Below are 26,706 nucleotides of genomic sequence, written 5' to 3'. Positions count from 1 at the left end.
ACAGCACCCGCTCCCTCAGCACTCACCCTCCGACAGCGCCCGCTCCCTCAGCACTGACCCTCCGACAGCGCCTGCTCCCTCAGCACTGACCCTCCGACAGCGCCCGCCCCCTCAGCACTGACCCTCCGACAGCACCCACTCCCTCAGCGCTGACCCTCCGACAGTGCCTGCTCCCTCAGCACTGACCCCCCGACAGTGCCTGCTCCCTCAGCACTGACCCTCCGACAGCACCCACTCCCTCAGCGCTGACCCTCCGACAGTGCCCACTCCCTCAGCGCTGACCCTCCGACAGTGCCTGCTCCCTCAGCACTGACCCTCCGACAGCACCCACTCCCTCAGCGCTGACCCTCCGACAGCGCCCACTCCCTCAGCGCTGACCCTCCGACAGTGCCTGCTCCCTCAGCACTGACCCTCCAACAGTGCCTGCTCCCTCAGCACTGACCCTCCGACAGCGCCCACTCCCTCAGCACTGACCCTCCAACAGTGCCTGCTCCCTCAGCACTGACCCTCCGACAGTGCCTGCTCCCTCAGCGCTGACCCTCCGACAGCGCCCACTCCCTCAGCACTGACCCTACAACAGTGCCTGCTCCCTCAGCACTGACCCTCCGACAGCGCCCACTCCCTCAGCACTGACCCTCCGACAGTGCCCGCTCCCTCAGCACTGACCCTCCAACAGTGCCTGCTCCCTCAGCACTGACCCTCCGACAGCGCCCACTCCCTCAGCACTGACCCTCCAACAGTGCCTGCTCCCTCAGCACTGACCCTCCGACAGTGCCTGCTCCCTCAGCGCTGACCCTCCGACAGCGCCCACTCCCTCAGCACTGACCCTCCAACAGTGCCTGCTCCCTCAGCATTGACCCTCCGAGAGTGCCAGCTCCCTCAGCACTGACCCTCCGACAGCGCCCGCTCCCTCAGCACTTACCCTCCGACAGCACCCGCTCCCTCAGCACTCACCCTCCGACAGCGCCCGCTCCCTCAGCACTGACCCTCCGACAGCATCCGCTCCCTCAGCACTGACCCTCTGACAGCGCCTGCTCCCTCAGCACTGACCCTCCGACAGTGCCTGCTCCCTCAGCATTGACCCTCCGACAGTGTCCGCTACCTCAGCACTGACCCTCCGACAGCATCCGCTCCCTCAGCACTGACCCTCTGACAGCGCCTGCTCCCTCAGCACTGACCCTCCGACAGCGCCCACTCCCTCAGCACTGAACCTCCAACAGTGCCCAGTCCCTCAGCACTGACCCTCCGACAGTGCCCACTCCCTCAGCACTGACCCTCCAACAGTGCCTGCTCCCTCAGCACTGACCCTTCGACAGCGCCCACTCCCTCAGCATTGACCCTCCGACAGCGCCCACTCCCTCAGCACTGACCCTCCAACAGCACCCGCTCCCTCAGCACTGACCCTCTGACAGTGTGCCGCTCCCTCAGCCCTGACCCTCTGACAGTGCAGCCGCCCCTCAGCACTGATCCTCTGACAGTATGGCCCTCACTCGGCGCTGACCCTCTGAGATTGTGGTGCTCCCTCATTCCTGATCCTCTGACAATGTGGGCCTCCCTCAGCACTGACCCTCCAACAGCGCTTGCTCCCTCAGCACTGACCCTCCGACAGCACCTGCTCCCTCAGCACTGACCCTCCGACAGCACCTGCTCCCTCAGCAGTGACCCTCCGACAGTGTCCGTTACCTCAGAACTGACCCTCCAACAGTGCCTGCTCCCGAAGCACTGACCCTCCGACAGCACCCGCTCCCTCAGCGCTGACCCTCTGACAGTGTGGCCCTCCCTCAGCCCTGACCCTCTGACAGTGCAGTGCTCCCTCAGCACTGACCCTCTGACAGAGTGGACCTCCCTCAGCACTGACCCTCTGACAGTGCAGTGCTCCCTCAGCACTGACCCTCCGACAGCGCCCGCTCCCTCAGCACTGACCCTCCGACAGCACCCGCTCCCTCAGCACTGACCGTCCGATAGTGTCCGTTACCTCAGAACTGACCCTCCAACAGTGTCTGCTTCCTAAGCACTGACCCTCCGACAGCGCCCGCTCCCTCAGCACTGACCCTTTGACAGTGTGGCCCTCCCTCAGCGCTGACCCTCTGACAGTGCAGTGCTCCCTCAGCACTGACCTTCTGACAGTGTGGCCCTCCCTCAGCACTGCCCTTCTGACAAGAGTGGCACTCCCTCAGCACTGACCTTCAGACATGGTGGCACTCCCTCAGCGCTGACCCTCTGACAGTGTGGCCCTCCCTCAGCACTGACCCTCTGACAGTGCAGTGCTCCCTCAACACTGACCCTCTGACAGAGTGGCCCTCCCTCAGCACTGACCCTCTGACAGTGCAGTGCTCCCTCAGCACTGACCCTCTGCCACTGTGGCCCTCCCTCAGCACTGACCAACTGACAGTGCAGTGCTCCTTCAGCGCTGACCTTCAGACATGGTGGCACTCCCTCAGCCCAGACCCTCTGACAGTGTGACGCTCCCTCAGCCCTGACCCTCGGACACAGTGGCACTCCCTCAGCCCTGACCCTTTGACTGTGCGGTGCTCCCTCAGCACTGACCCTCCGACAGTGTGGCGCTCCCTCAGCACTGACCCTCTGACAGTGTGCCGCTCCCTCAGCACTGACCCTCCGACAGCGGGGTGCTCCCTCAGCACTGACCCTCTGACAGAGTGGCACTCCCTCAGCCCTGACCCTCTGACAGTGCAGTGCTCCCTCAGCACTGACCCTCAGTGCAGTGCTCCCTCAGCACTGACTTTCTGACAGTGTGTCACTCCCCCAGCGCTGACTCGCTGACAGTGCAGTGCTCCCTCAGCGCTGACCCTCTGACAGTGTAGCACTCCCTCAGCACTGACCCTCTGACAGTGCAGTACTCCCTCAGCGCTGACCCTCTGACAGTGTGGCACTCCCTCAGCACTGACCCTCCGACAGTGTGGCCCTCGCTCAGCGCTGATCCTCTGACAGTGTGGCACTCCCTCAGCACTGACCCTCTGACAGTGCAGTGCTCCCTCAGCACTGACCTTCTGACAGAGTGGCACTCCCTCAGCACTGATCTTCAGACATTGTGGCACTCTCTCAGCGCTGACCCTCTGACAGTGTGCCACTCCCTCAGCGCTGACCCTCTGACAGTGTGCCACTCCCTCAGCACTGACCCTCTGACAGTGTGGCCCTCCCTCAGCACTGACCCTCTGACAGTGTGCCGCTCCCTCAGCACTGACCCTCTGACAGTGTGACACACCCTCAGCGCTGACCCTCTGACAGCGCCCACTCCCTCAGCACTGACCCTCTGACAGTGTGGCCCTCCCTCAGCGCTGACCCTCTGACAGTGTGCCGCTCCCTCAGCCCTGACCCTCTGACAGTGTGGCACTCCCTCAGTCCTGACCCTCTGACAGTGTGCCGCTCCCTCAGCACTGACCCTCTGACAGTGTGGCCCTCCCTCAGTCCTGACCCTCTGACAGCGTGGCCCTCCCTCACCACTGACCTCTGACAGTGTGGCCCTCCCTCAGCACTGACCCTCTGACAGTGTGCCGCTCCCTCAGCCCTGACCCTCTGACAGTGCAGCCGCCCTCAGCACTGATCCTCTGACAATATGGCCCTCACTCAGCGCTGACCCTCTGAGATTGTGGTGCTCCCTCATTCCTGACCCTCTGACAATGTGGGCCTCCCTCAGCACTGTCTCTCTGACAGTGAAGTGCTCCCTCAGCACTGACCCTCCAACAGTGCCTGCTCCCTCAGCGCTGACCCTCCGACAGCACCCGCTCCCTCAGCACTGACCCTCAGACAGCACTCGCTCCCTCAGCACTGACCCTCCGACAGTGTCCGTTACCTCAGAACTGACCCTCCAACAGTGTCTGCTCCCTAAGCACTGACCCTCCGACAGCACCCACTCCCTCAGCACTGACCCTCCGACAGTGTGGCCTTCCCTCAGCGCTGACCCTCCGACAGTGCCTGCTCCCTCAGCACTCACCCTCCGACAGCGCCCGCTCCCTCAGCACTCACCCTCCGACAGCACCCGCTCCCTCAGCACTGACCCTTCGACAGCGCCCACTCCCTCAGCACTGACCCTCCGACAGCGCCCACTCCCTCAGCACTGACCCTCCGACAGCGCCCACTCCCTCAGCACTGACCCTCCGACAGCGCCCACTCCCTCAGCACTGAACCTCCAACAGTGCCCAGTCCCTCAGCACTGACCCTCCGACAGTGCCTGCTCCCTCAGCATTGACCCTCCGACAGCGCCCACTCCCTCAGCACTGACCCTCCAACAGCACCCGCTCCCTCAGCACTGACCCTCTGACAGTGTGCCGCTCCCTCAGCCCTGACCCTCTGACAGTGTGGCCCTCCCTCAGCGCTGACCCTCTGACAGTGCAGTGCTCCCTCAGCACTGACCCCCTGACAGTGTGGCACTCCCTCATCGCTGACCCTCTGACAGTGTGGCCCTCCCTCAGCACTGACCCCCTGACAGTGTGGCACTCCCTCAGCGCTGACCCTCTGACAGTGTGGCCCTCCCTCAGCACTGACCCTGTGACAGTACAGTGCTCCCTCAGCACTGACCTTCAGACATGGTGGCACTCCCTCAGTGCTGACCCTCTGACAGTGCCTGCTCCCTCAGCGCTGACCCTCCGACAGCGCCCACTCCCTCAGCACTGACCCTCCGACAGCGCCCACTCTCTCAGCACTGACCCTCCGACAGTGCCTGCTCCCTCAGCACTCACCCTCCGACAGCGCCCACTCCCTCAGCGCTGACCCTCTGACAGCACCCACTCCCTCAGCACTGACCCTCCGACAGTGCCTGCTCCCTCAGCACTCACCCTCCGACAGCGCCCGCTCCCTCAGCACTCACCCTCCGACAGCACCCGCTCCCTCAGCACTGACCCTTCGACAGCGCCCACTCCCTCAGCACTGACCCTCCGACAGCGCCCACTCCCTCAGCACTGAACCTCCAACAGTGCCCAGTCCCTCAGCACTGACCCTCCGACAGTGCCTGCTCCCTCAGCATTGACCCTCCGACAGCGCCCACTCCCTCAGCACTGACCCTCCAACAGCACCCGCTCCCTCAGCACTGACCCTCTGACAGTGTGCCGCTCCCTCAGCCCTGACCCTCTGACAGTGCAGCCGCCCCTCAGCACTGATCCTCTGACAGTATGGCCCTCACTCGGCGCTGACCCTCTGAGATTGTGGTGCTCCCTCATTCCTGATCCTCTGACAATGTGGGCCTCCCTCAGCACTGACCCTCCAACAGCGCTTGCTCCCTCAGCACTGACCCTCCGACAGCGCCTGCTCCCTCAGCACTGATCCTCCGACAGTGCCTGCTCCCTCAGCACTGACCCTCTGACAGTGCAGTGTGCCCTCAGCACTGACCCTCCGACAGTGTCTGCTCCCTCAGCACTGACCCTCCGACAGTGCCTGCTCCCTCAGCACTGACCCTTCGACAGCGCCCACTCCCTCAGCACTGACCCTCCGACAGCGCCCACTCCCTCAGCACTGAACCTCCAACAGTGCCCAGTCCCTCAGCACTGACCCTCCGACAGTGCCTGCTCCCTCAGCATTGACCCTCCGACAGCGCCCACTCCCTCAGCACTGACCCTCCAACAGCACCCGCTCCCTCAGCACTGACCCTCTGACAGTGTGCCGCTCCCTCAGCCCTGACCCTCTGACAGTGCAGCCGCCCCTCAGCACTGATCCTCTGACAGTATGGCCCTCACTCGGCGCTGACCCTCTGAGATTGTGGTGCTCCCTCATTCCTGATCCTCTGACAATGTGGGCCTCCCTCAGCACTGACCCTCCAACAGCGCTTGCTCCCTCAGCACTGACCCTCCGACAGCACCTGCTCCCTCAGCACTGACCCTCCGACAGCACCTGCTCCCTCAGCAGTGACCCTCCGACAGTGTCCGTTACCTCAGAACTGACCCTCCAACAGTGTCTGCTCCCGAAGCACTGACCCTCCGACAGCACCCGCTCCCTCAGCGCTGACCCTCTGACAGTGTGGCCCTCCCTCAGCCCTGACCCTCCGACAGCACCCGCTCCCTCAGCGCTGACCCTCTGACAGTGTGCCCCTCCCTCAGCCCTGACCCTCTGACAGTGCAGTGCTCCCTCAGCACTGACCCTCTGACAGAGTGGACCTCCCTCAGCACTGACCCTCCGACAGTGTGGCCCTCGCTTAGCGCTGATCCTCTGACAGTGTAGCACGCCCTCAGCACTGACCCTCTGACAGTGCAGTACTCCCTCAGCGCTGACCTTCAGACATTGTGGCACTCTCTCAGCGCTGACCCTCTGACAGTGTGACACTCCCTCAGCGCTGACCCTCTGACAGTGTGCCGCTCCCTCAGCACTGACCCTCTGACAGTGTGACACTCCCTCAGCGCTGACCCTCTGACAGTGTGCCGCTCCCTCAGCACTGACCCTCTGACAGTGTGGCCCTCCCTCAGCCCTGACCCTCTGACAGTGTGGCCCTCCCTCACCACTGACCTCTGACAGTGTGGCCCTCCCTCAGCACTGACCCTCTGACAGTGTGACACTCCCTCAGCGCTGACCCTCTGACAGTGTGCCGCTCCATCAGCACTGACGCTCTGACAGTGTGGCCCTCCCTCAGCCCTGACCCTCTGACAGTGTGGCACTCCCTCAGTCCTGACCCTCTGACAGCGTGGCCCTCCCTCACCACTGACCTCTGACAGTGTGGCCCTCCCTCAGCACTGACCCTCTGACAGTGTGCCGCTCCCTCAGCACTGACCCTCTGACAGTGTGACACACCCTCAGCGCTGACCCTCTGACAGCGCCCACTCCCTCAGCACTGACCCTCTGACAGTGTGGCCCTCCCTCAGCGCTGACCCTCTGACAGTGCAGCCGCCCTCAGCACTGATCCTCTGACAATATGGCCCTCACTCAGCGCTGACCCTCTGAGATTGTGGTCCTCCCTCAGCACTGACCCTCTGACAGTGTGGCCCTCCCTCAGCACTGACCCTCTGACATTGTGCCGCTCCCTCAGCCCTGACCCTCTGACAGTGTGGCACTCCCTCAGTCCTGACCCTCTGACAGTGTGGCCCTCCCTCAGCCCTGACCCTCCGACAGCACCCGCTCCCTCAGCGCTGACCCTCTGACAGTGTGGCCCTCCCTCAGCCCTGACCCTCTGACAGTGCAGTGCTCCCTCAGCACTGACCCTCTGACAGAGTGGACCTCCCTCAGCACTGACCCTCCGACAGTGTGGCCCTCGCTCAGCGCTGATCCTCTGACAGTGTAGCACTCCCTCAGCACTGACCCTCTGACAGTGCAGTACTCCCTCAGCGCTGACCTTCTGACAGAGTGGCACTCCCTCAGCACTGACCTTCAGACATTGTGGCACTCTCTCAGCGCTGACCCTCTGACAGTGTGACACTCCCTCAGCGCTGACCCTCTGACAGTGTGCCGCTCCCTCAGCACTGACCCTCTGACAGTGTGACACTCCCTCAGCGCTGACCCTCTGACAGTGTGGTCCTCCCTCAGCACTGACCCTCTGACAGTGTGACACTCCCTCAGCGCTGACCCTCTGACAGTGTGCCGCTCCCTCAGCACTGACCCTCTGACAGTGTGGCCCTCCCTCAGCCCTGACCATCTGACAGTGTGGCCCTCCCTCACCACTGACCTCTGACAGTGTGGCCCTCCCTCAGCACTGACCCTCTGACAGTGTGACACTCCCTCAGCGCTGACCCTCTGACAGTGTGCCGCTCCATCAGCACTGACGCTCTGACAGTGTGGCCCTCCCTCAGCCCTGACCCTCTGACAGTGTGGCACTCCCTCAGTCCTGACCCTCTGACAGCGTGGCCCTCCCTCACCACTGACCTCTGACAGTGTGGCCCTCCCTCAGCACTGACCCTCTGACAGTGTGCCGCTCCCTCAGCACTGACCCTCTGACAGTGTGACACACCCTCAGCGCTGACCCTCTGACAGCGCCCACTCCCTCAGCACTGGCCCTCCCTCAGCGCTGACCCTCTGACAGTGCAGCCGCCCTCAGCACTGATCCTCTGACAAAATGCCCTCATTCAGCGCTGACCCTCTGAGATTGTGGTCCTCCCTCAGCACTGACCCTCTGACAGTGTGACACTCCCTCAGCGCTGACCCTCTGACAGTGTGCCGCTCCCTCAGCACTGACCCTCTGACAGTGTGGCCCTCCCTCACCACTGACCTCTGACAGTGTGGCCCTCCCTCAGCACTGACCCTCTGACATTGTGCCGCTCCCTCAGCCCTGACCCTCTGACAGTGTGGCACTCCCTCAGTCCTGACCCTCTGACAGCGTGGTCCTCCCTCACCACTGACCTCTGACAGTGTGGCCCTCCCTCAGCACTGACCCTCTGACAGTGTGCCGCTCCCTCAGCACTGACCCTCTGACAGTGTGACACACCCTCAGCGCTGACCCTCTGACAGCGCCCACTCCCTCAGCACTGACCCTCTGACAGTGTGGCCCTCCCTCAGCGCTGACCCTCTGACAGTGTGCCGCTCCCTCAGCACTGACCCTCTGCCAGTGTGACACTCCCTCAGCCCTGACCCTCTGACAGTGTACCGCTCCCTCAGCACTGACCCTCTGACAGTGTGGCCCTCCCTCAGCCCTGACCCTCTGACAGTGTGGCCCTCCCTCACCACTGACCTCTGACAGTGTGGCCCTCCCTCAGCACTGACCCTCTGACAGTGTGCCGCTCCCTCAGCCCTGACCCTCTGACAGTGCAGCCGCCCCTCAGCACTGATCCTCTGACAGTATGGCCCTCACTCGGCGCTGACCCTCTGAGATTGTGGTGCTCCCTCATTCCTGATCCTCTGACAATGTGGGCCTCCCTCAGCACTGACCCTCCAACAGCGCTTGCTCCCTCAGCACTGACCCTCCGACAGCGCCTGCTCCCTCAGCACTGATCCTCCGACAGTGCCTGCTCCCTCAGCACTGACCCTCTGACAGTGCAGTGTGCCCTCAGCACTGACCCTCCGACAGTGTCTGCTCCCTCAGCACTGACCCTCCGACAGTGCCTGCTCCCTCAGCACTGACCCTTCGACAGCGCCCACTCCCTCAGCACTGACCCTCCGACAGCGCCCACTCCCTCAGCACTGAACCTCCAACAGTGCCCAGTCCCTCAGCACTGACCCTCCGACAGTGCCTGCTCCCTCAGCATTGACCCTCCGACAGCGCCCACTCCCTCAGCACTGACCCTCCAACAGCACCCGCTCCCTCAGCACTGACCCTCTGACAGTGTGCCGCTCCCTCAGCCCTGACCCTCTGACAGTGCAGCCGCCCCTCAGCACTGATCCTCTGACAGTATGGCCCTCACTCGGCGCTGACCCTCTGAGATTGTGGTGCTCCCTCATTCCTGATCCTCTGACAATGTGGGCCTCCCTCAGCACTGACCCTCCAACAGCGCTTGCTCCCTCAGCACTGACCCTCCGACAGCACCTGCTCCCTCAGCACTGACCCTCCGACAGCACCTGCTCCCTCAGCAGTGACCCTCCGACAGTGTCCGTTACCTCAGAACTGACCCTCCAACAGTGTCTGCTCCCGAAGCACTGACCCTCCGACAGCACCCGCTCCCTCAGCGCTGACCCTCTGACAGTGTGGCCCTCCCTCAGCCCTGACCCTCCGACAGCACCCGCTCCCTCAGCGCTGACCCTCTGACAGTGTGCCCCTCCCTCAGCCCTGACCCTCTGACAGTGCAGTGCTCCCTCAGCACTGACCCTCTGACAGAGTGGACCTCCCTCAGCACTGACCCTCCGACAGTGTGGCCCTCGCTTAGCGCTGATCCTCTGACAGTGTAGCACGCCCTCAGCACTGACCCTCTGACAGTGCAGTACTCCCTCAGCGCTGACCTTCAGACATTGTGGCACTCTCTCAGCGCTGACCCTCTGACAGTGTGACACTCCCTCAGCGCTGACCCTCTGACAGTGTGCCGCTCCCTCAGCACTGACCCTCTGACAGTGTGACACTCCCTCAGCGCTGACCCTCTGACAGTGTGCCGCTCCCTCAGCACTGACCCTCTGACAGTGTGGCCCTCCCTCAGCCCTGACCCTCTGACAGTGTGGCCCTCCCTCACCACTGACCTCTGACAGTGTGGCCCTCCCTCAGCACTGACCCTCTGACAGTGTGACACTCCCTCAGCGCTGACCCTCTGACAGTGTGCCGCTCCATCAGCACTGACGCTCTGACAGTGTGGCCCTCCCTCAGCCCTGACCCTCTGACAGTGTGGCACTCCCTCAGTCCTGACCCTCTGACAGCGTGGCCCTCCCTCACCACTGACCTCTGACAGTGTGGCCCTCCCTCAGCACTGACCCTCTGACAGTGTGCCGCTCCCTCAGCACTGACCCTCTGACAGTGTGACACACCCTCAGCGCTGACCCTCTGACAGCGCCCACTCCCTCAGCACTGACCCTCTGACAGTGTGGCCCTCCCTCAGCGCTGACCCTCTGACAGTGCAGCCGCCCTCAGCACTGATCCTCTGACAATATGGCCCTCACTCAGCGCTGACCCTCTGAGATTGTGGTCCTCCCTCAGCACTGACCCTCTGACAGTGTGGCCCTCCCTCAGCACTGACCCTCTGACATTGTGCCGCTCCCTCAGCCCTGACCCTCTGACAGTGTGGCACTCCCTCAGTCCTGACCCTCTGACAGTGTGGCCCTCCCTCAGCCCTGACCCTCCGACAGCACCCGCTCCCTCAGCGCTGACCCTCTGACAGTGTGGCCCTCCCTCAGCCCTGACCCTCTGACAGTGCAGTGCTCCCTCAGCACTGACCCTCTGACAGAGTGGACCTCCCTCAGCACTGACCCTCCGACAGTGTGGCCCTCGCTCAGCGCTGATCCTCTGACAGTGTAGCACTCCCTCAGCACTGACCCTCTGACAGTGCAGTACTCCCTCAGCGCTGACCTTCTGACAGAGTGGCACTCCCTCAGCACTGACCTTCAGACATTGTGGCACTCTCTCAGCGCTGACCCTCTGACAGTGTGACACTCCCTCAGCGCTGACCCTCTGACAGTGTGCCGCTCCCTCAGCACTGACCCTCTGACAGTGTGACACTCCCTCAGCGCTGACCCTCTGACAGTGTGGTCCTCCCTCAGCACTGACCCTCTGACAGTGTGACACTCCCTCAGCGCTGACCCTCTGACAGTGTGCCGCTCCCTCAGCACTGACCCTCTGACAGTGTGGCCCTCCCTCAGCCCTGACCATCTGACAGTGTGGCCCTCCCTCACCACTGACCTCTGACAGTGTGGCCCTCCCTCAGCACTGACCCTCTGACAGTGTGACACTCCCTCAGCGCTGACCCTCTGACAGTGTGCCGCTCCATCAGCACTGACGCTCTGACAGTGTGGCCCTCCCTCAGCCCTGACCCTCTGACAGTGTGGCACTCCCTCAGTCCTGACCCTCTGACAGCGTGGCCCTCCCTCACCACTGACCTCTGACAGTGTGGCCCTCCCTCAGCACTGACCCTCTGACAGTGTGCCGCTCCCTCAGCACTGACCCTCTGACAGTGTGACACACCCTCAGCGCTGACCCTCTGACAGCGCCCACTCCCTCAGCACTGGCCCTCCCTCAGCGCTGACCCTCTGACAGTGCAGCCGCCCTCAGCACTGATCCTCTGACAAAATGCCCTCATTCAGCGCTGACCCTCTGAGATTGTGGTCCTCCCTCAGCACTGACCCTCTGACAGTGTGACACTCCCTCAGCGCTGACCCTCTGACAGTGTGCCGCTCCCTCAGCACTGACCCTCTGACAGTGTGGCCCTCCCTCACCACTGACCTCTGACAGTGTGGCCCTCCCTCAGCACTGACCCTCTGACATTGTGCCGCTCCCTCAGCCCTGACCCTCTGACAGTGTGGCACTCCCTCAGTCCTGACCCTCTGACAGCGTGGTCCTCCCTCACCACTGACCTCTGACAGTGTGGCCCTCCCTCAGCACTGACCCTCTGACAGTGTGCCGCTCCCTCAGCACTGACCCTCTGACAGTGTGACACACCCTCAGCGCTGACCCTCTGACAGCGCCCACTCCCTCAGCACTGACCCTCTGACAGTGTGGCCCTCCCTCAGCGCTGACCCTCTGACAGTGTGCCGCTCCCTCAGCACTGACCCTCTGCCAGTGTGACACTCCCTCAGCCCTGACCCTCTGACAGTGTACCGCTCCCTCAGCACTGACCCTCTGACAGTGTGGCCCTCCCTCAGCCCTGACCCTCTGACAGTGTGGCCCTCCCTCACCACTGACCTCTGACAGTGTGGCCCTCCCTCAGCACTGACCCTCTGACAGTGTGCCGCTCCCTCAGCCCTGACCCTCTGACAGTGTGGCCCTCCCTCAGTCCTGACCCTCTGACAGCGTGGCCCTCCCTCACCACTGACCTCTGACAGTGTGGCCCTCCCTCAGCTCTGACCCTCTGACAGTGTGTCGCTCCCTCAGCCCTGACCCTCTGACAGTGCAGCCGCCCTCAGCACTGATCCTCTGACAATATGGCCCTCACTCAGCGCTGACCCTCTGAGATTGTGGTGCTCCCTCATTCCTGACCCTCTGACAATGTGGGCCTCCCTCAGCACTGTCTCTCTGACAGTGAAGTGCTCCCTCAGCACTGACCCTCCGACAGTGCCTGCTCCCTCAGCGCTGACCCTCCGACAGCACTCGCTCCCTCAGCACTGACCCTCCGACAGTGTCCGTTACCTCAGAACTGACCCTCCAACAGTGTCTGCTCCCTAAGCACTGACCCTCCGACAGCACCCGCTCCCTCAGCACTGACCCTCTGACAGTGTGGCCTTCCCTCAGCGCTGACCCTCTGACAGTGTGGCCCTCCCTCAGCGCTGACCCTCTGACAGTGCAGTGCTCCCTCAGCACTGACCCCCTGACAGTGTGGCACTCCCTCATCGCTGACCCTCTGACAGTGTGGCCCTCCCTCAGCACTGACCCCCTGACAGTGTGGCACTCCCTCAGCGCTGACCCTCTGACAGTGTGGCCGTCCCTCAGCACTGACCCTGTGACAGGGCAGTGCTCCCTCAGCACTGACCTTCAGACATGGTGGCACTCCCTCAGTGCTGACCCTCTGACAGTGTGACGCTCCCTCAACCCTGACCCTCGGACACAGTGGCACTCCCTCAGCGCTGACCCTCTGACAGAGTGGCACTCCCTCAGCACTGACCCTCTGACAGTGTGCCGCTCCCTCAGCACTGACCTCTGACAGTGTGGCCCTCCCTCAGCACTGACCCTCTGACATTGTGCCGCTCCCTCAGCCCTGACCCTCTGACAGTGTGGCACTCCCTCAGTCCTGACCCTCTGACAGCGTGGTCCTCCCTCACCACTGACCTCTGACAGTGTGCCGCTCCCTCAGCACTGACCCTCTGACAGTGTGACACACCCTCAGCGCTGACCCTCTGACAGAGTGGCACTCCCTCAGCCTTGACCCTTTGACTGTGCGGTGCTCCCTCAGCACTGACCCTCCGACAGTGTGGCCCTCCCTCAGTCCTGACCCTCTGACAGAGTGGCCCTCCCTCAGCACTGACCCTCTGACAATGCGGCCGTCCCTCAGCACTGACCCTCTGACAGTATGGCCCTCCCTCAGCGCTGACCCTCTGACAGTGCAGTGCTCCCTCAGCACTGACCCTCCGACAGTGTGGCCCTCGCTCAGCGCTGATCCTCTGACAGTGTGGCACTCCCTCAGCACTGACCCTCTGACAGTGCAGTGCTCCCTCAGCACTGACCCTCTGACAGTGCAGTGCTCCCTCAGCACTAACCCTCTGACAGTGTGGCACTCCCCCAGCCCTGACCCTCTGACAGTGTGGCCCTCCCTCAGCACTGACCCTCTGACAGAGTGGCACTCCCTCAGCATTGACCCTCTGACAGAGTGGCCCTCCCTCAGCACTGACCCTCGGACAGCGGGGTGCTTCCTCAGCACTGACCCTCTGATAGTGTGGCCCTCCCTCAGCCCTGACCCTCTGACAGTGCAGTGCTCCCTCAGCCCTGACCCTCTGACAGAGTGGCACTGCATCAGCCCTGACCCTCTGACAGTGTGGCCCTCCCTCAGCACTGACCCTCTGACAGTGCAGTGCTCCCTCAGCCCTGACCCTCTGACAGTGTGGCACTGCATCAGCCCTGACCCTCTGACAGTGTGGCCATCCCTCAGCACTGACCCTCTGACAGTGCAGTGCTCCCTCAGCCCTGACCCTCTGACAGTGTGGTCCTCCCTCAGCACTGACCCTCTGACAGTGCAGTGCTCCCTCAGCCCTGACCCTCTGACAGTGTGGCACTCCCTCAGCCCTGACCCTCTGACAGTGCAGTGCTCCCTCAGCCCTGACCCTCTGACAGAGTGGCACTGCATCAGCCCTGACCCTCTGACAGTGTGGCCCTCCCTCAGCACTGACCCTCTGACAGTGCAGTGCTCCCTCAGCCCTGACCCTCTGACAGTGTGGCACTGCATCAGCCCTGACCCTCTGACAGTGTGGCCATCCCTCAGCACTGACCCTCTGACAGTGCAGTGCTCCCTCAGCCCTGACCCTCTGACAGTGTGGTCCTCCCTCAGCACTGACCCTCTGACAGTGCAGTGCTCCCTCAGCCCTGACCCTCTGACAGTGTGGCCCTCCCTCAGCACTGACCCTCTGACAGTGTGGCACTGCATCAGCCCTGACCATCTGACAGTGTGGCCATTCCTCAGCACTGACCCTCTGACAGTGCAGTGCTCCCTCAGCGCTGACCCTCTGACAGTGTGGCCCTCCCTCAGCCCTGACCCTCTGACAGTGCAGTGCTCCCTCAGCACTGACCCTCTGACAGAGTGGACCTCCCTCAGCACTGACCCTCTGACAGTGCAGTGCTCCCTCAGCACTGACCCTCCGACAGCGCCCGCTCCCTCAGCACTGACCCTCCGACAGCACCCGCTCCCTCAGCACTGACCGTCCGATAGTGTCCGTTACCTCAGAACTGACCCTCCAACAGTGTCTGCTTCCTAAGCACTGACCCTCCGACAGCGCCCGCTCCCTCAGCACTGACCCTCTGACAGTGTGGCCCTCCCTCAGCGCTGACACTCTGACAGTGCAGTGCTCGCTCAGCACTGCCCTCTGACAAGAGTGGCACTCCCTCAGCACTGACTTCAGACATGGTGGCACTCCCTCAGTGCTGACCCTCTGACAGTGTGACGCACCCTCAGCCCTGACCCTCGGACACAGTGGCCCTCCCTTAGCACTGACCCTCTGACAGTGTGGCCCTCCCTCAGCGCTGACCCTCTGACAGTGTGGCCCTCCCTCAGCACTGACCCTCTGACAGTGTGCCGCTCCCTCAGCACTGACCCTCTGACTGTGCAGTGCTCCCTCAGCACTGACCCTCTGACAGAGTGGCCCTCCCTCAGCACTGACCCTCTGACAGTGCAGTGCTCCCTCAGCACTGACCCTCTGCCAGTGTGGCCCTCCCTCAGTCCTGACCCTCTGACAGCGTGGCCCTCCCTCACCACTGACCTCTGACAGTGTGGCCCTCCCTCAGCACTGACCCTCTGACAGTGTGCCGCTCCCTCAGCACTGACCCTCTGACAGAGTGGACCTCCCTCAGCACTGACCCTCTGACAGTGCAGTGCTCCCTCAGCACTGACCCTCCGACAGCGCCCGCTCCCTCAGCACTGACCCTCCGACAGCACCCGCTCCCTCAGCACTGACCGTCCGATAGTGTCCGTTACCTCAGAACTGACCCTCCAACAGTGTCTGCTTCCTAAGCACTGACCCTCCGACAGCGCCCGCTCCCTCAGCACTGACCCTCTGACAGTGTGGCCCTCCCTCAGCGCTGACCCTCTGACAGTGCAGTGCTCCCTCAGCACTGCCCTCTGACAGTGTGGCCCTCCCTCAGCACTGCCCTTCTGACAAGAGTGGCACTCCCTCAGCACTGACCTTCAGACATGGTGGCACTCCCTCAGCGCTGACCCTCTGACAGTGTGGCCCTCCCTCAGCACTGACCCTCTGACAGTGCAGTGCTCCCTCAGCACTGACCCTCTGCCAGTGTGGCCCTCCCTCAGTCCTGACCATCTGACAGTGTGGCCCTCCTTCACCACTGACCTCTGACAGTGTGGCCCTCCCTCAGCACTGACCAACTGACAGTGCAGTGCTCCCTCAGCGCTGACCTTCAGACATGGTGGCACTCCCTCAGCCCAGACCCTCTGACAGTGTGACGCTCCCTCAGCCCTACCCTCGGACACAGTGGCACTCCCTCAGCCCTGACCCTTTGACTGTGCGGTGCTCCCTCAGCACTGACCCTCCGACAGTGTGGCGCTCCCTCAGCACTGACCCTCTGACAGTGTGCCGCTCCCTCAGCACTGACCCTCTGCCAATGTGACACTCCCTCAGCCCTGACCCTCTGACAGTGTGGCCCTCCCTCAGCCCTGACCCTCTGACAGTGTGGCCCTCCCTCAGCCCTGACCCCATGGCAGTGTGGCCCTCCCTCACCACTGACCTCTGACAGTGTGGCCCTCCCTCAGCATGACCCTCTGACAGTGTGCCGCTCCCTCAGCCCTGACCCTCTGACAGTGTGGCCCTCCCTCAGTCCTGACCCTCTGACAGCGTGGCCCTCCCTCACCACTGACCTCTGACAGTGTGGCCCTCCCTCAGCACTGACCCTCTGACAGCGTGGCCCTCCCCCAGCCCTGACCCTCTGACAGTGTGGCCCTCCCTCAGCACTGACCCTCTGACAGTGTGTCGCTCCCTCAGCCCTGACCCTCTGACAGTGCAGCCGCCCTCAGCACTGATCCTCTGACAGTATGGCCCTCACTCAGCGCTGACTCTCTGAGATTGTGGTGCTCCCTCATTCCTGACCCTCTGACAATGGGGCCTCCCTCAGCACTGTCTCTCTGACAGTGAAGTGCTCCCTCAGCACTGACCCTCCGACAGTGCTTGCTCCCTCAGCACTGACCCTCTGACAGTGCAGTGCTCCCTCAGCACTGACCCTCTGACAGTGCAGTGCTCCCTCAGCACTAACCCTCTGACAGTGTGGCACTCCCCCAGCCCTGACCCTCTGACAGTGTGGAACTCCCCCAGCCCTGACCCTCTGACAGTGTGGCACTCCCTCAGCACTGACCCTCTGACAGAGTGGCACTCCCTCAGCATTGACCCTCTAACAGAGTGGCCCTCCCTCAGCACTGACCCTCGGACAGCGGGGTGCTCCCTCAGCACTGACCCTCTGATAGTGTTGCCCTCCCTCAGCCCTGACCCTCTGACAGAGTGGCACTCCCTCAGCCCTGACCCTCTGACAGTGTGGCCCTCGTTCAGCGCTGACCCTCTGATAGTGTGCCGCTCCCTCAGCCCTGACCCTCTGACAGTGCAGCCGCCCTCATTCCTGACCCTCTGACAATGTGGGCCTCCCTCAGCACTGTCTCTCTGACAGTGAAGTGCTCCCTCAGCACTGACCCTCCGACAGTGCTTGCTCCCTCAGCACTGACCCTCCGACAGTGTGGCCCTCGCTCAGCGCTGATCCTCTGACAGTGCAGTGCTCCCTCAGCACTAACCCTCTGACAGTGTTGCACTCCCCCAGCCCTGACCCTCTGACAGTGTGGAACTCCCCCAGCCCTGACCCTCTGACAGTGTGGCCCTCCCTCAGCACTGACCCTCTGACAGAGTGGCACTCCCTCAGCATTGACCCTCTGACAGAGTGGCCCTCCCTCAGCACTGACCCTCGGACAGCGGGGTGCTCCCTCAGCACTAACCCTCTGATAGTGTGGCCCTCCCTCAGCCCTGACCCTCTGACAGAGTGGCACTCCCTCAGCCCTGACCCTCTGACAGTGTGGCCCTTGTTCAGCGCTGACCCTCTGACAGTGTGGCCCTCCCTCAGCGCTGACCCTCTGACAGTACAGTGCTCCTTCTGACAGTGCAGTGCTCCCTCAGCACTGATCCTCTGACAGTGTGGCCCTCCCTCAGCACTGACCCTCTGACAGAGGGGCACTGCCTCAGCCCTGACCCTCTGATAGTGTGGTGCTCCCTCAGCCCTGACCCTCTGACAGACTGGCATTCCCTCAGCCCTGACCCTCTGACAGAGTGGCACTGCATCAGCCCTGACCCTCTGACAGTGTGACACTCCCTCAGCGCTGACCCTCTGACAGCGCCCACTCCCTCAGCACTGACCCTCTGACAGTGTGGCCCTCCCTCAGCGCTGACCCTCTGACAGTGTGCCGCTCCCTCAGCACTGACCCTCTGCCAATGTGACACTCCCTCAGCCCTGACCCTCTGACAGTGTGCCGCTCCCTCAGCACTGACCCTCTGACAGTGTGGCCCTCCCTCACCACTGACCTCTGACAGTGTGGCCCTCCCTCAGCATGACCCTCTGACAGTGTGCCGCTCCCTCAGCCCTGACCCTCTGACAGTGTGGCCCTCCCTCAGTCCTGACCCTCTGACAGCGTGGCCCTCCCTCACCACTGACCTCTGACAGTGTGGCCCTCCCTCAGCACTGACCCTCTAACAGTACAGTGCTCCTTCTGACAGTGTGGCCCTCCCTCAGCACTGACCCTCTGACAGAGTGGCACTCCCTCAGCATTGACCCTCTGACAGAGTGGCCCTCCCTCAGCACTGACCCTCGGACAGCGGGGTGCTCCCTCAGCACTGACCCTCTGATAGTGTGGCCCTCCCTCAGCACTGACCCTCTGACAGTGCAGTGCTCCCTCAGCCCTGACCCTCTGACAGTGTGGCACTGCATCAGCCCTGACCCTCTGACAGTGTGGCCATCCCTCAGCACTGACCCTCTGACAGTGCAGTGCTCCCTCAGCCCTGACCCTCTGACAGTGTGGTCCTCCCTCAGCACTGACCCTCTGACAGTGCAGTGCTCCCTCAGCCCTGACCCTTTGACAGTGTGGCACTGCATCAGCCCTGACCCTCTGACAGTGTGGCCATCCCTCAGCACTGACCCTCTGACAGTGCAGTGCTCCCTCAGCGCTGACCCTCTGACAGTGTGGTCCCCCCTCAACCCTGACCCTCTGACAGTGTGGTCCCCCCTCAACCCTGACCCTCTGACAGTGTGGCACTCTCTCAGCACTGACCCTCTGACAGTGTGGCACTGCATCAGCCCTGACCCTCTGACAGTGTGGCCCTCCCTCAGCACTGACCCTCGGACAGAGTGGCACTCCCTTAGCACTGACCCTCTGACAGTGTGCCACTCCCTCAGCACTGACCCTCTGACAGTGCAGTGCTCCCTCAGCACTGACCCTCCGACAGTGTAGCCCTCCCTCAGCACTGACTCTCTGACAGTGTGGCGCTCCCTCATTCCTGACCCTCCGACAGTGTGGCATTCCTTCAGCACTGATCCTTTGACAGTGTGGCCCTCCCTCAGCCCTGACCCTCTGACAGTGTGGCACTCCTTCAGCGCTGACCCTCTGACAGTGTGGCACTCCCTCAGCACTGACCCTCTGACAGAGTGGCACTCCCTCAGCATTGACCCTCTGACAGAGTGGCCCTCCCTCAGCACTGACCCTTGGACAGCGGGGTGCTCCCTCAGCACTGACCCTCTGATAGTGTGGCCCTCCCTCAGCCCTGACCCTCTGACAGAGTGGCACTCCCTCAGCCCTGACCCTCTGACAGTGTGGCCCTCGTTCAGCGCTGACCCTCTGACAGTGTGGCCCTCCCTCAGCGCTGACCCTCTGACAGTGCAGTGCTCCTTCTGACAGTGCAGTGCTCCCTCAGCACTGATCCTCTGACAGTGTGGCCCTCCCTCAGCACTGACCCTCTGACAGAGGGGCACTGCCTCAGCCCTGACCCTCTGATAGTGTGGTGCTCCCTCAGCACTGACCCTCTGACAGACTGGCATTCCCTCAGCCCTGACCCTCTGACAGCGTGGCCCTCCCTCAGCCCTGACCCTCTGACAGTGTGGCCCTCGTTCAGCGCTGACCCTCTGACAGTGTGCCGCTCCCTCAGCCCTGACCCTCTGACAGTGCAGCCGCCCTCATTCCTGACCCTCTGACAATGTGGGCCTCCCTCAGCACTGTCTCTCTGACAGTGAAGTGCTCCCTCAGCACTGACCCTCCGACAGTGCTTGCTCCCTCAGCACTGACCCTCCGACAGTGTGGCCCTCGCTCAGCCCTGATCCTCTGACAGTGTGGCACTCCCTCAGCACTGACCCTCTGACAGTGCAGTGCTCCCTCAGCACTGACCCTCTGACAGTGCAGTGCTCCCTCAGCACTAACCCTCTGACAGTGTGGCACTCCCCCAGCCCTGACCCTCTGACAGTGTGGAACTCCCCCAGCCCTGACCCTCTGACAGTGTGGAACTCCCTCAGCACTGACGCTCTGACAGTGCAGTGCTCCCTCAGCACTGACCCTCTGACAGTGCAGTGCTCCCTCAGCACTAACCCTCTGACAGTGTTGCACTCCCCCAGCCATGACCCTCTGACAGTGTGGAACTCCCCCAGCCCTGACCCTCTGACAGTGTGGCACTCCCTCAGCCCTGACCCTCTGACAGAGTGGCACTCCCTCAGCGCTGACCCTCTGACAGTGTGGCCCTCCCTCAGCGCTGACCCTCTGACAGTACAGTGCTCCTTCTGACAGTGCAGTGCTCCCTCAGCCCTGACCCTCTGACAGTGTGGCCCTCCCTCAGCCCTGACCCTCTGACAGAGTGGCACTGCATCAGCCCTGACCCTCTGACAGTGTGGCCCTCCTTCAGCGCTGACCCTCTGACAGTACAGTGCTCCTTCTGACAGTGTGGCCCTCCCTCAGCACTGACCCTCTGACAGAGTGGCACTCCCTCAGCATTGACCCTCTGACAGAGTGGCCCTCCCTCAGCACTGACCCTCGGACAGCGGGGTGCTCCCTCAGCACTGACCCTCTGATAGTGTGGCCCTCCCTCAGCCCTGACCCTCTGACAGAGTGGCACTGCATCAGCCCTGACCCTCTGACAGTGTGGTGCTCCCTCAGCCCTGACCCTCTGACAGAGTGGCACTGCCTCAGCCCTGACCCTCTGATAGTGTGGTGCTCCCTCAGCCCTGACCCTCTGACAGAGTGGCACTGCATCAGCCCTGACCCTCTGACAGTGTGGCCCTCCCTCAGCACTGACCCTCTGACAGTGCAGTGCTCCCTCAGCCCTGACCCTCTGACAGTGTGGCACTGCATCAGCCCTGACCCTCTGACAGTGTGGCCATCCCTCAGCACTGACCCTCTGACAGTGCAGTGCTCCCTCAGCGCTGACCCTCTGACAGTGTGGTCCCACCTCAACCCTGACCCTCTGACAGTGTGGTCCCCCCTCAACCCTGACCCTCTGACAGTGTGGCACTCTCTCAGCACTGACCCTCTGACAGTGTGGCACTGCATCAGCCCTGACCCTCTGACAGTGTGGCCCTCCCTCAGCACTGACCCTCTGACAGTGCAGTGCTTCCTCAGCACTGACTGTCCGACAGTGTGGCCCTCCCTCAGCCCTGACCGTCCGACAGTGTGGCCCTCCCTCAGCCCTGACCCTCTGACAGTGTGGCCCTCCCTCAGCACTGACCCTCGGACAGAGTGGCACTCCCTTAGCACTGACCCTCTGACAGTGTGCCACTCCCTCAGCACTGACCCTCTGACAGTGCAGTGCTTCCTCAGCACTGACTGTCCGACAGTGTGGCCCTCCCTCAGCCCTGACCGTCCGACAGTATGGCCCTCCCTCAGCCCTGACCCACTGACAGTGCGGTGCTCCCTCATCCCTGACCCTCCGACAGTGTAGCCCTCCCTCAGCACTGACTCTCTGACAGTGTGGCGCTCCCTCATTCCTGACCCTCCAACAGTGTGGCACTCCTTCAGCACTGATCCTTTGACAGTGTGGCCCTCCCTCAGCCCTGACCCTCTGACAGTGTGGCACTCCTTCAGCGCTGACCCTCTGACAGTGTGGCACTCCCTGAGCCCTGACCCTCTGACAGTGTGGTCCTCCCTCAGCGCTGACCCTCTGACAGTGTGGCACTCCCTGAGCCCTGACCCTCTGACAGTGTGGCCCTCCCTCAGCCCTGACCCTCTGACAGTGTGGCCCTCCCTCAGCACTGACCCTCTGACAGTGTGGCCCTCCCCCAGCCCTGACCCCTCTGACAGCCTGGCACTCCCTGAGTGCTTGTCACTGAGACCCGATTGGGGGCAGGTCTTTGGCATGAGTCTCAAGCTAAGACCCTCTATCTCAGCTGATTCTCCGCTGTATTTAGTGACTAACGCTGTAGCTCAGTGAGGGTGCTCTCACTGATGAACCCAATGGCTGTGTGTACGAGCTGTAACTCGGAGATGAAGTGCAGAACAGCATCTCTACAGTCTCTCTGATTATATGGTCATGGGGTGTATTGAAACAAATGGGCTGTTCATCCCTTGAATTCAGACGTGTGCGAGAGTGATTTGATTCAGAAGTATAAAGTTTGGAGCAGGTCAATGTGGCAGTGCTGTCTCTGTCTTGTCTACAACGAGAGAATGTCGAACGGTGGGGGGGGGGGGAGTGGTGTGGGTATCAGCCTTTTTGGACTGAAGCGATGTAATATTTCTTCACTTGGAGAGTGAGCTCTCTGGGCTCAAGACTCTGTGCAGAGCAGTACAGGCTTGAGGTGCTGTGTGGCCTCATCCTGTTCAGATTTCTAACCGTCCCATCAGGGGGCTGCCTCTGCTAATGGTCTCTCTGTCTCTCTCTCTCTCTCTGTCCCTTTGCTCACTCACTCCCTCTCTCTCTCTCTCTCTCTATATCTCCCTCTCTATATCTCTCTTTCTCCCTCACTCTGTCTCTTCCCCTCTGTCTCTCCCTCCTCTGTCTCTCTCCCTACCCCTTCCCCTTCCTCTCTCCCCCTCTCTCTGCCTGTTCACCCTGCCATCTGTGTCTCTCCATCCTTTTCTCTCTCTCGCTCACTATACATATATATATGTTTTATATATATTATATATCCCTCTCTCTCTGTCCCCTCTCTCCCTCTATCTCTCTCTCTCACATCCCCCACCTTACATCTGTCTGTCTACATTCGCAACCCCCATCTCCCTCTCTCTCTCTCTCTCGATAAATGTCTCTCCCCCTGTGTCTCTCTCTCTTTCCCCCTCCAGCAGACAGGCTCGTCCATCCCATCGCCTCGGACCACCCCGTCCACCATCTACATGAACGTCCAGCCCCACGTGCAGTCGAGCCTGACGACAGCAGGGGGCGCCAGCCCAGCGCTGTCCAGCCCCGGCGGCCTGAGTGACCCGGCCAGTAGCCAGGCTGCTGCCAAGCTGGCCCTGCGCAAGCAGCTCGAGAAGACCCTGCTGGAGATCCCACCGCCCAAGCCCTCGCCGCCAATGCTCAACTTCCTGCCCAGCGCCGCCAACAACGAGTTCATCTACATGCTGGGCCTGGAGGAGGTGGTGCAGAGCGTCATCGAGAGCCAAGGTGAGCAGAAAGCCCCTCCGCTGCAGCCCCCCCCGATGCGCAAGCGTCTTGCCAGTTCAGCCCCCCGTCCGTCAGGTCACTCATGATGCAAGGACATCTGGGTGTCCGGGTGCATGCATCACACAAGGCTTGCCTCCTGGCACAGCAGTAATCGGGAAAGCCAGTAGGATGTTAGGGTTTATCGCGAGGGGAATTGAATGCAGATAAGGAGTTGTAGTCATACAGGGGTGTTGTACAGGAACGGCCTTAGTCCTTACAGAAGGATCTTAATGCATTGGAAGGTTGACCAAACTAAAACCCTCTACGAATGGATTGCCTTTTGAGAAAAGATTGGGCGGGCTAGTCTTGCATCCGCTGGAGTTTTGAGTTGACGGTATTGAAACGCCCAGGTTCCTGAGGGAGGGTGGATGTGGACAGGATTATGCATCTCGTGGGAAAATCCTGAACTCCCAAGAATCACAAAAATAAGAGGTGTCTCTGTAAAGCCGAGATGAGGAAATGTTTTCTCTTTCAGAGGGTTTCTGAGTGTTTGGAATTCCCTTCTTCAAAAGCAATGAATGCTGAATCTTTCACAATTTTGAAGGCAGATGGCGATAGATTCCTGGCGATGACCCAGGGGATGAAGAATTATGCAGGATTGTAGAGTTCAGGTTAAAACCAGATCAGCCACGATCGTACTGAGGAGACTCGAGGGGCCGAATGGCCACCTCCTGCTTCTAACCTGTTATCGTCATCAAGGATTTTGTCAAGTCTTTCATAAAGTAAACTGTGTACAAGGGGGATTGTGGTAACGTCATGGTCTGGTTAATCAAGAGGCTTTGGTTAATGCTGTGGGGACATGCCCCCCTTTCCGAGGGCTTCCTCATGTGCAGGGGCCCGGAATTGCACCTGATCTACCAAGATTCATAAAGGATCATAGTGGCTCAGTGGTTAGCAACGCAGTTTCACAGTTCCCGGGATCCAGGTTCGATTCCAGCCTCAGGCGACTGTCTGTGTGGAGTTTGCACATTCTCCCCATGTCTGCGTGGGTTTCCACCCACAGTCCAAAGATGTGCAGGTTACAGAGACAGCACGGGGTTAGATACAGAGTAAAGCTGCCTCTACACTGTCTCCCCCATCCCAGGGACAGGGACAGCACGGGGTTAGATACAGAGTAAAGCTGCCTCAACACTGTCTCCCCCATCCCAGGGACAGGGACAGCACGGGGTTAGATACAGAGTAAAGCTCCCTCTACACTGTCTCCCCCATCCCAGGGACAGGGACAGCACGGGGTTAGATACAGAGTAAAGCTCCCTCTACACTGTCTCCCCCATCCCAGGGACAGGGACAGCACGGGGTTAGATACAGAGTAAAGCTGCCTCAACATTGTCCCCTTATCAAACACTAGGGGGCTCCCTCTACACTGTCACTTAATCTAACATTAGGTTAAGGTGGGTTGGCCACGCTAAATTGTCCCCTAGTGTCCAGGGTTGTGCAGGTTAGGGTGGATTGGCCATGCTAAATTGTCCCCTAGTGTCCAGGGTTGTGCAGGTTAGGGTGGATTGGCCATGCTAAATTGTCCCCTAGTGTCCAGGGTTGTGCAGGTTAGGGTGGATTGGCCATGCTAAATTGTCCCCTAGTGTCCAGGGTTGTGCAGGTTAGGGTGGATTGGCCATGCTAAATTGTCCCCTAGTGTCCAGGGTTGTGCAGGTTAGGGTGGATTGGCCATGCTAAATTGTCCCGTGGTGCCCAGGGTTGTGCAGGTTAGGGTGGATTCGCCATGCTAAATTGTCCCCTAGTGTCCAGGGATGTGCAGGTTAGGGTGGATTGGCCATGCTAAATTGTCCCATGGTGCCCAGGGTTGTGCAGGTTAGGGTGGATTGGCCATGCTAAATTGTCCCCTAGTGTCCAGGGATGTGCAGGTTAGGGTGAATTGGCCATGCTAAATTGTCCCGTAGTGTCCAGGGTTGTGCAGGTTAGGGTGGATTGGCCATGCTAAATTGTCCCGTAGTGTCCAGGGTTGTGCAGGTTAGGGTGGATTGGCCATGCTAAATTGTCCCCTAGTGTCCAGGGTAGTGCAGGTTAGGGTGGATTGGCCATGCTAAATTGTCCCCTAGTGTCCAGGGTTGTGCAGGTTAGGGTGGATTGGCCATGCTAAATTGTCCCGTGGTGCCCAGGGTTGTGCAGGTTAGGGTGGATTGGCCATGCTAAATTGTCCCCTAGTGTCCAGGGATGTGCAGGTTAGGGTGGATTGGCCATGCTAAATTGTCCCGTAGTGTCCAGGGTTGTGCAGGTTAGGGTGGATTGGCCATGCTAAATTGTCCCGTAGTGTCCAGGGTTGTGCAGGTTAGGGTGGATTGGCCATGCTAAATTGTCCCCTCGTGTCCAGGGATGTACAGGTTAGGGTGGATTGGCCATGCTAAATTGTCCCGTAGTGTCCAGGGTTGTGCAGGTTAGGGTGGATTGGCCATGCTAAATTGTCCCATAGTGTCCAGGGATGTGCAGGTTAGGGTGGATTGGCCATGCTAAATTGTCCCATAGTGTCCAGGGATGTGCAGGTTAGGGTGGATTGGCCATGCTAAATTGTCCCCTAGTGTCCAGGGATGTGCAGGTTAGGGTGGATTGGCCATGCTAAATTGTCCCGTAGTGTCCAGGGTTGTGCAGGTTAGGGTGGATTGGCCATGCTAAATTGTCCCGTAGTATCCAGGAATGTGCAGGTTAGGGTGGATTGGCCATGCTAAATTGTTCCGTAATACCCAGGGATGTGCAGGTTAGGGTGGATTGGCCGTGCTAAATTGTCCCGTAGTATCCAGGGATGTGCAGGTTAGGGTGGATCGGCCATGCTAAATTGTCCCGTAGTACCCAGGGGTGTGCAGGTTAGGGTGGATTGGCCATGCTAAATTGTCCCGTAGTACCCAGGGGTGTGCAGGTTAGGGTGGATTGGCCATGCAAAATTGTCCCGTAGTACCCAGGGATGTGCAGGTTAGGGTGGATTGGCCATGCTAAATTGTCCCGTAGTGCCCAGGGATGTGCAGGTTATGGTGGATTGGCCATGCTAAATTGTCCCATAGTGCCCAGGGATGTGCAGGTTAGGATGGATTGGCCATGCTAAATTGTCCCGTAGTACCCAGGGATGTGTGCAGGTTAGGGTGGATTGGCCATGCTAAATTGTCCCGTAGTACCCAGGGATGTGTGCAGGTTAGGGTAGATTGGCCAGGCTAAATTGTCCCGTAGTGCCCAGGGATGTGCAGGTTAGGGTGGATTGGTCATACTAAATTGTGCCGTAGTGCCCAGGGATGTGCAGGTTAGAGTGGATTGGCCATGCTAAATTGTCCCGTAGTACCCAGGGATGTGTGCAGGTTAGGGTAGGTTAGCCATGCTAAATTGTCCCGTAGTGCCCAGGGATGTGCAGGTTATGGTGGATTGGCCATGCTAAATTGTCCCGTAGTGCCCAGGGATGTGCAGGTTAGG

General features: G+C 61.1%; 1 protein-coding gene across 4 annotated transcripts in view; it reads left to right on the top strand.

Annotated features, from left to right (window-relative positions):
• Window positions 1-26,706, top strand: part of gatad2b (GATA zinc finger domain containing 2B) — an 87,131-nt gene that overhangs the window by 45,462 nt on the left and 14,963 nt on the right. For 3 of the 4 annotated variants that reach the window (XM_087985073.1, XM_087985074.1, XM_087985071.1), the window contains exon 6: window positions 22,935-23,256. In XM_087985073.1, the coding sequence (XP_087841199.1) occupies window positions 22,935-23,256 (322 nt within the window). The remainder of the gene's footprint in view (window positions 1-22,934; window positions 23,257-26,706) is intronic. The other variant, XM_087985072.1, reaches the window with a different exon arrangement.

This window comes from Chiloscyllium plagiosum, unplaced genomic scaffold, assembly GCF_037043375.1.
Source record: "Chiloscyllium plagiosum isolate Xiang-an unplaced genomic scaffold, Cpla_swu_hap1 HiC_scaffold_50, whole genome shotgun sequence".
Classification (NCBI taxonomy): domain Eukaryota; kingdom Metazoa; phylum Chordata; class Chondrichthyes; order Orectolobiformes; family Hemiscylliidae; genus Chiloscyllium; species Chiloscyllium plagiosum.
Note: the sequence above shows the minus strand (reverse complement) of the source record. Positions and strands in the feature narration are given on the sequence as shown.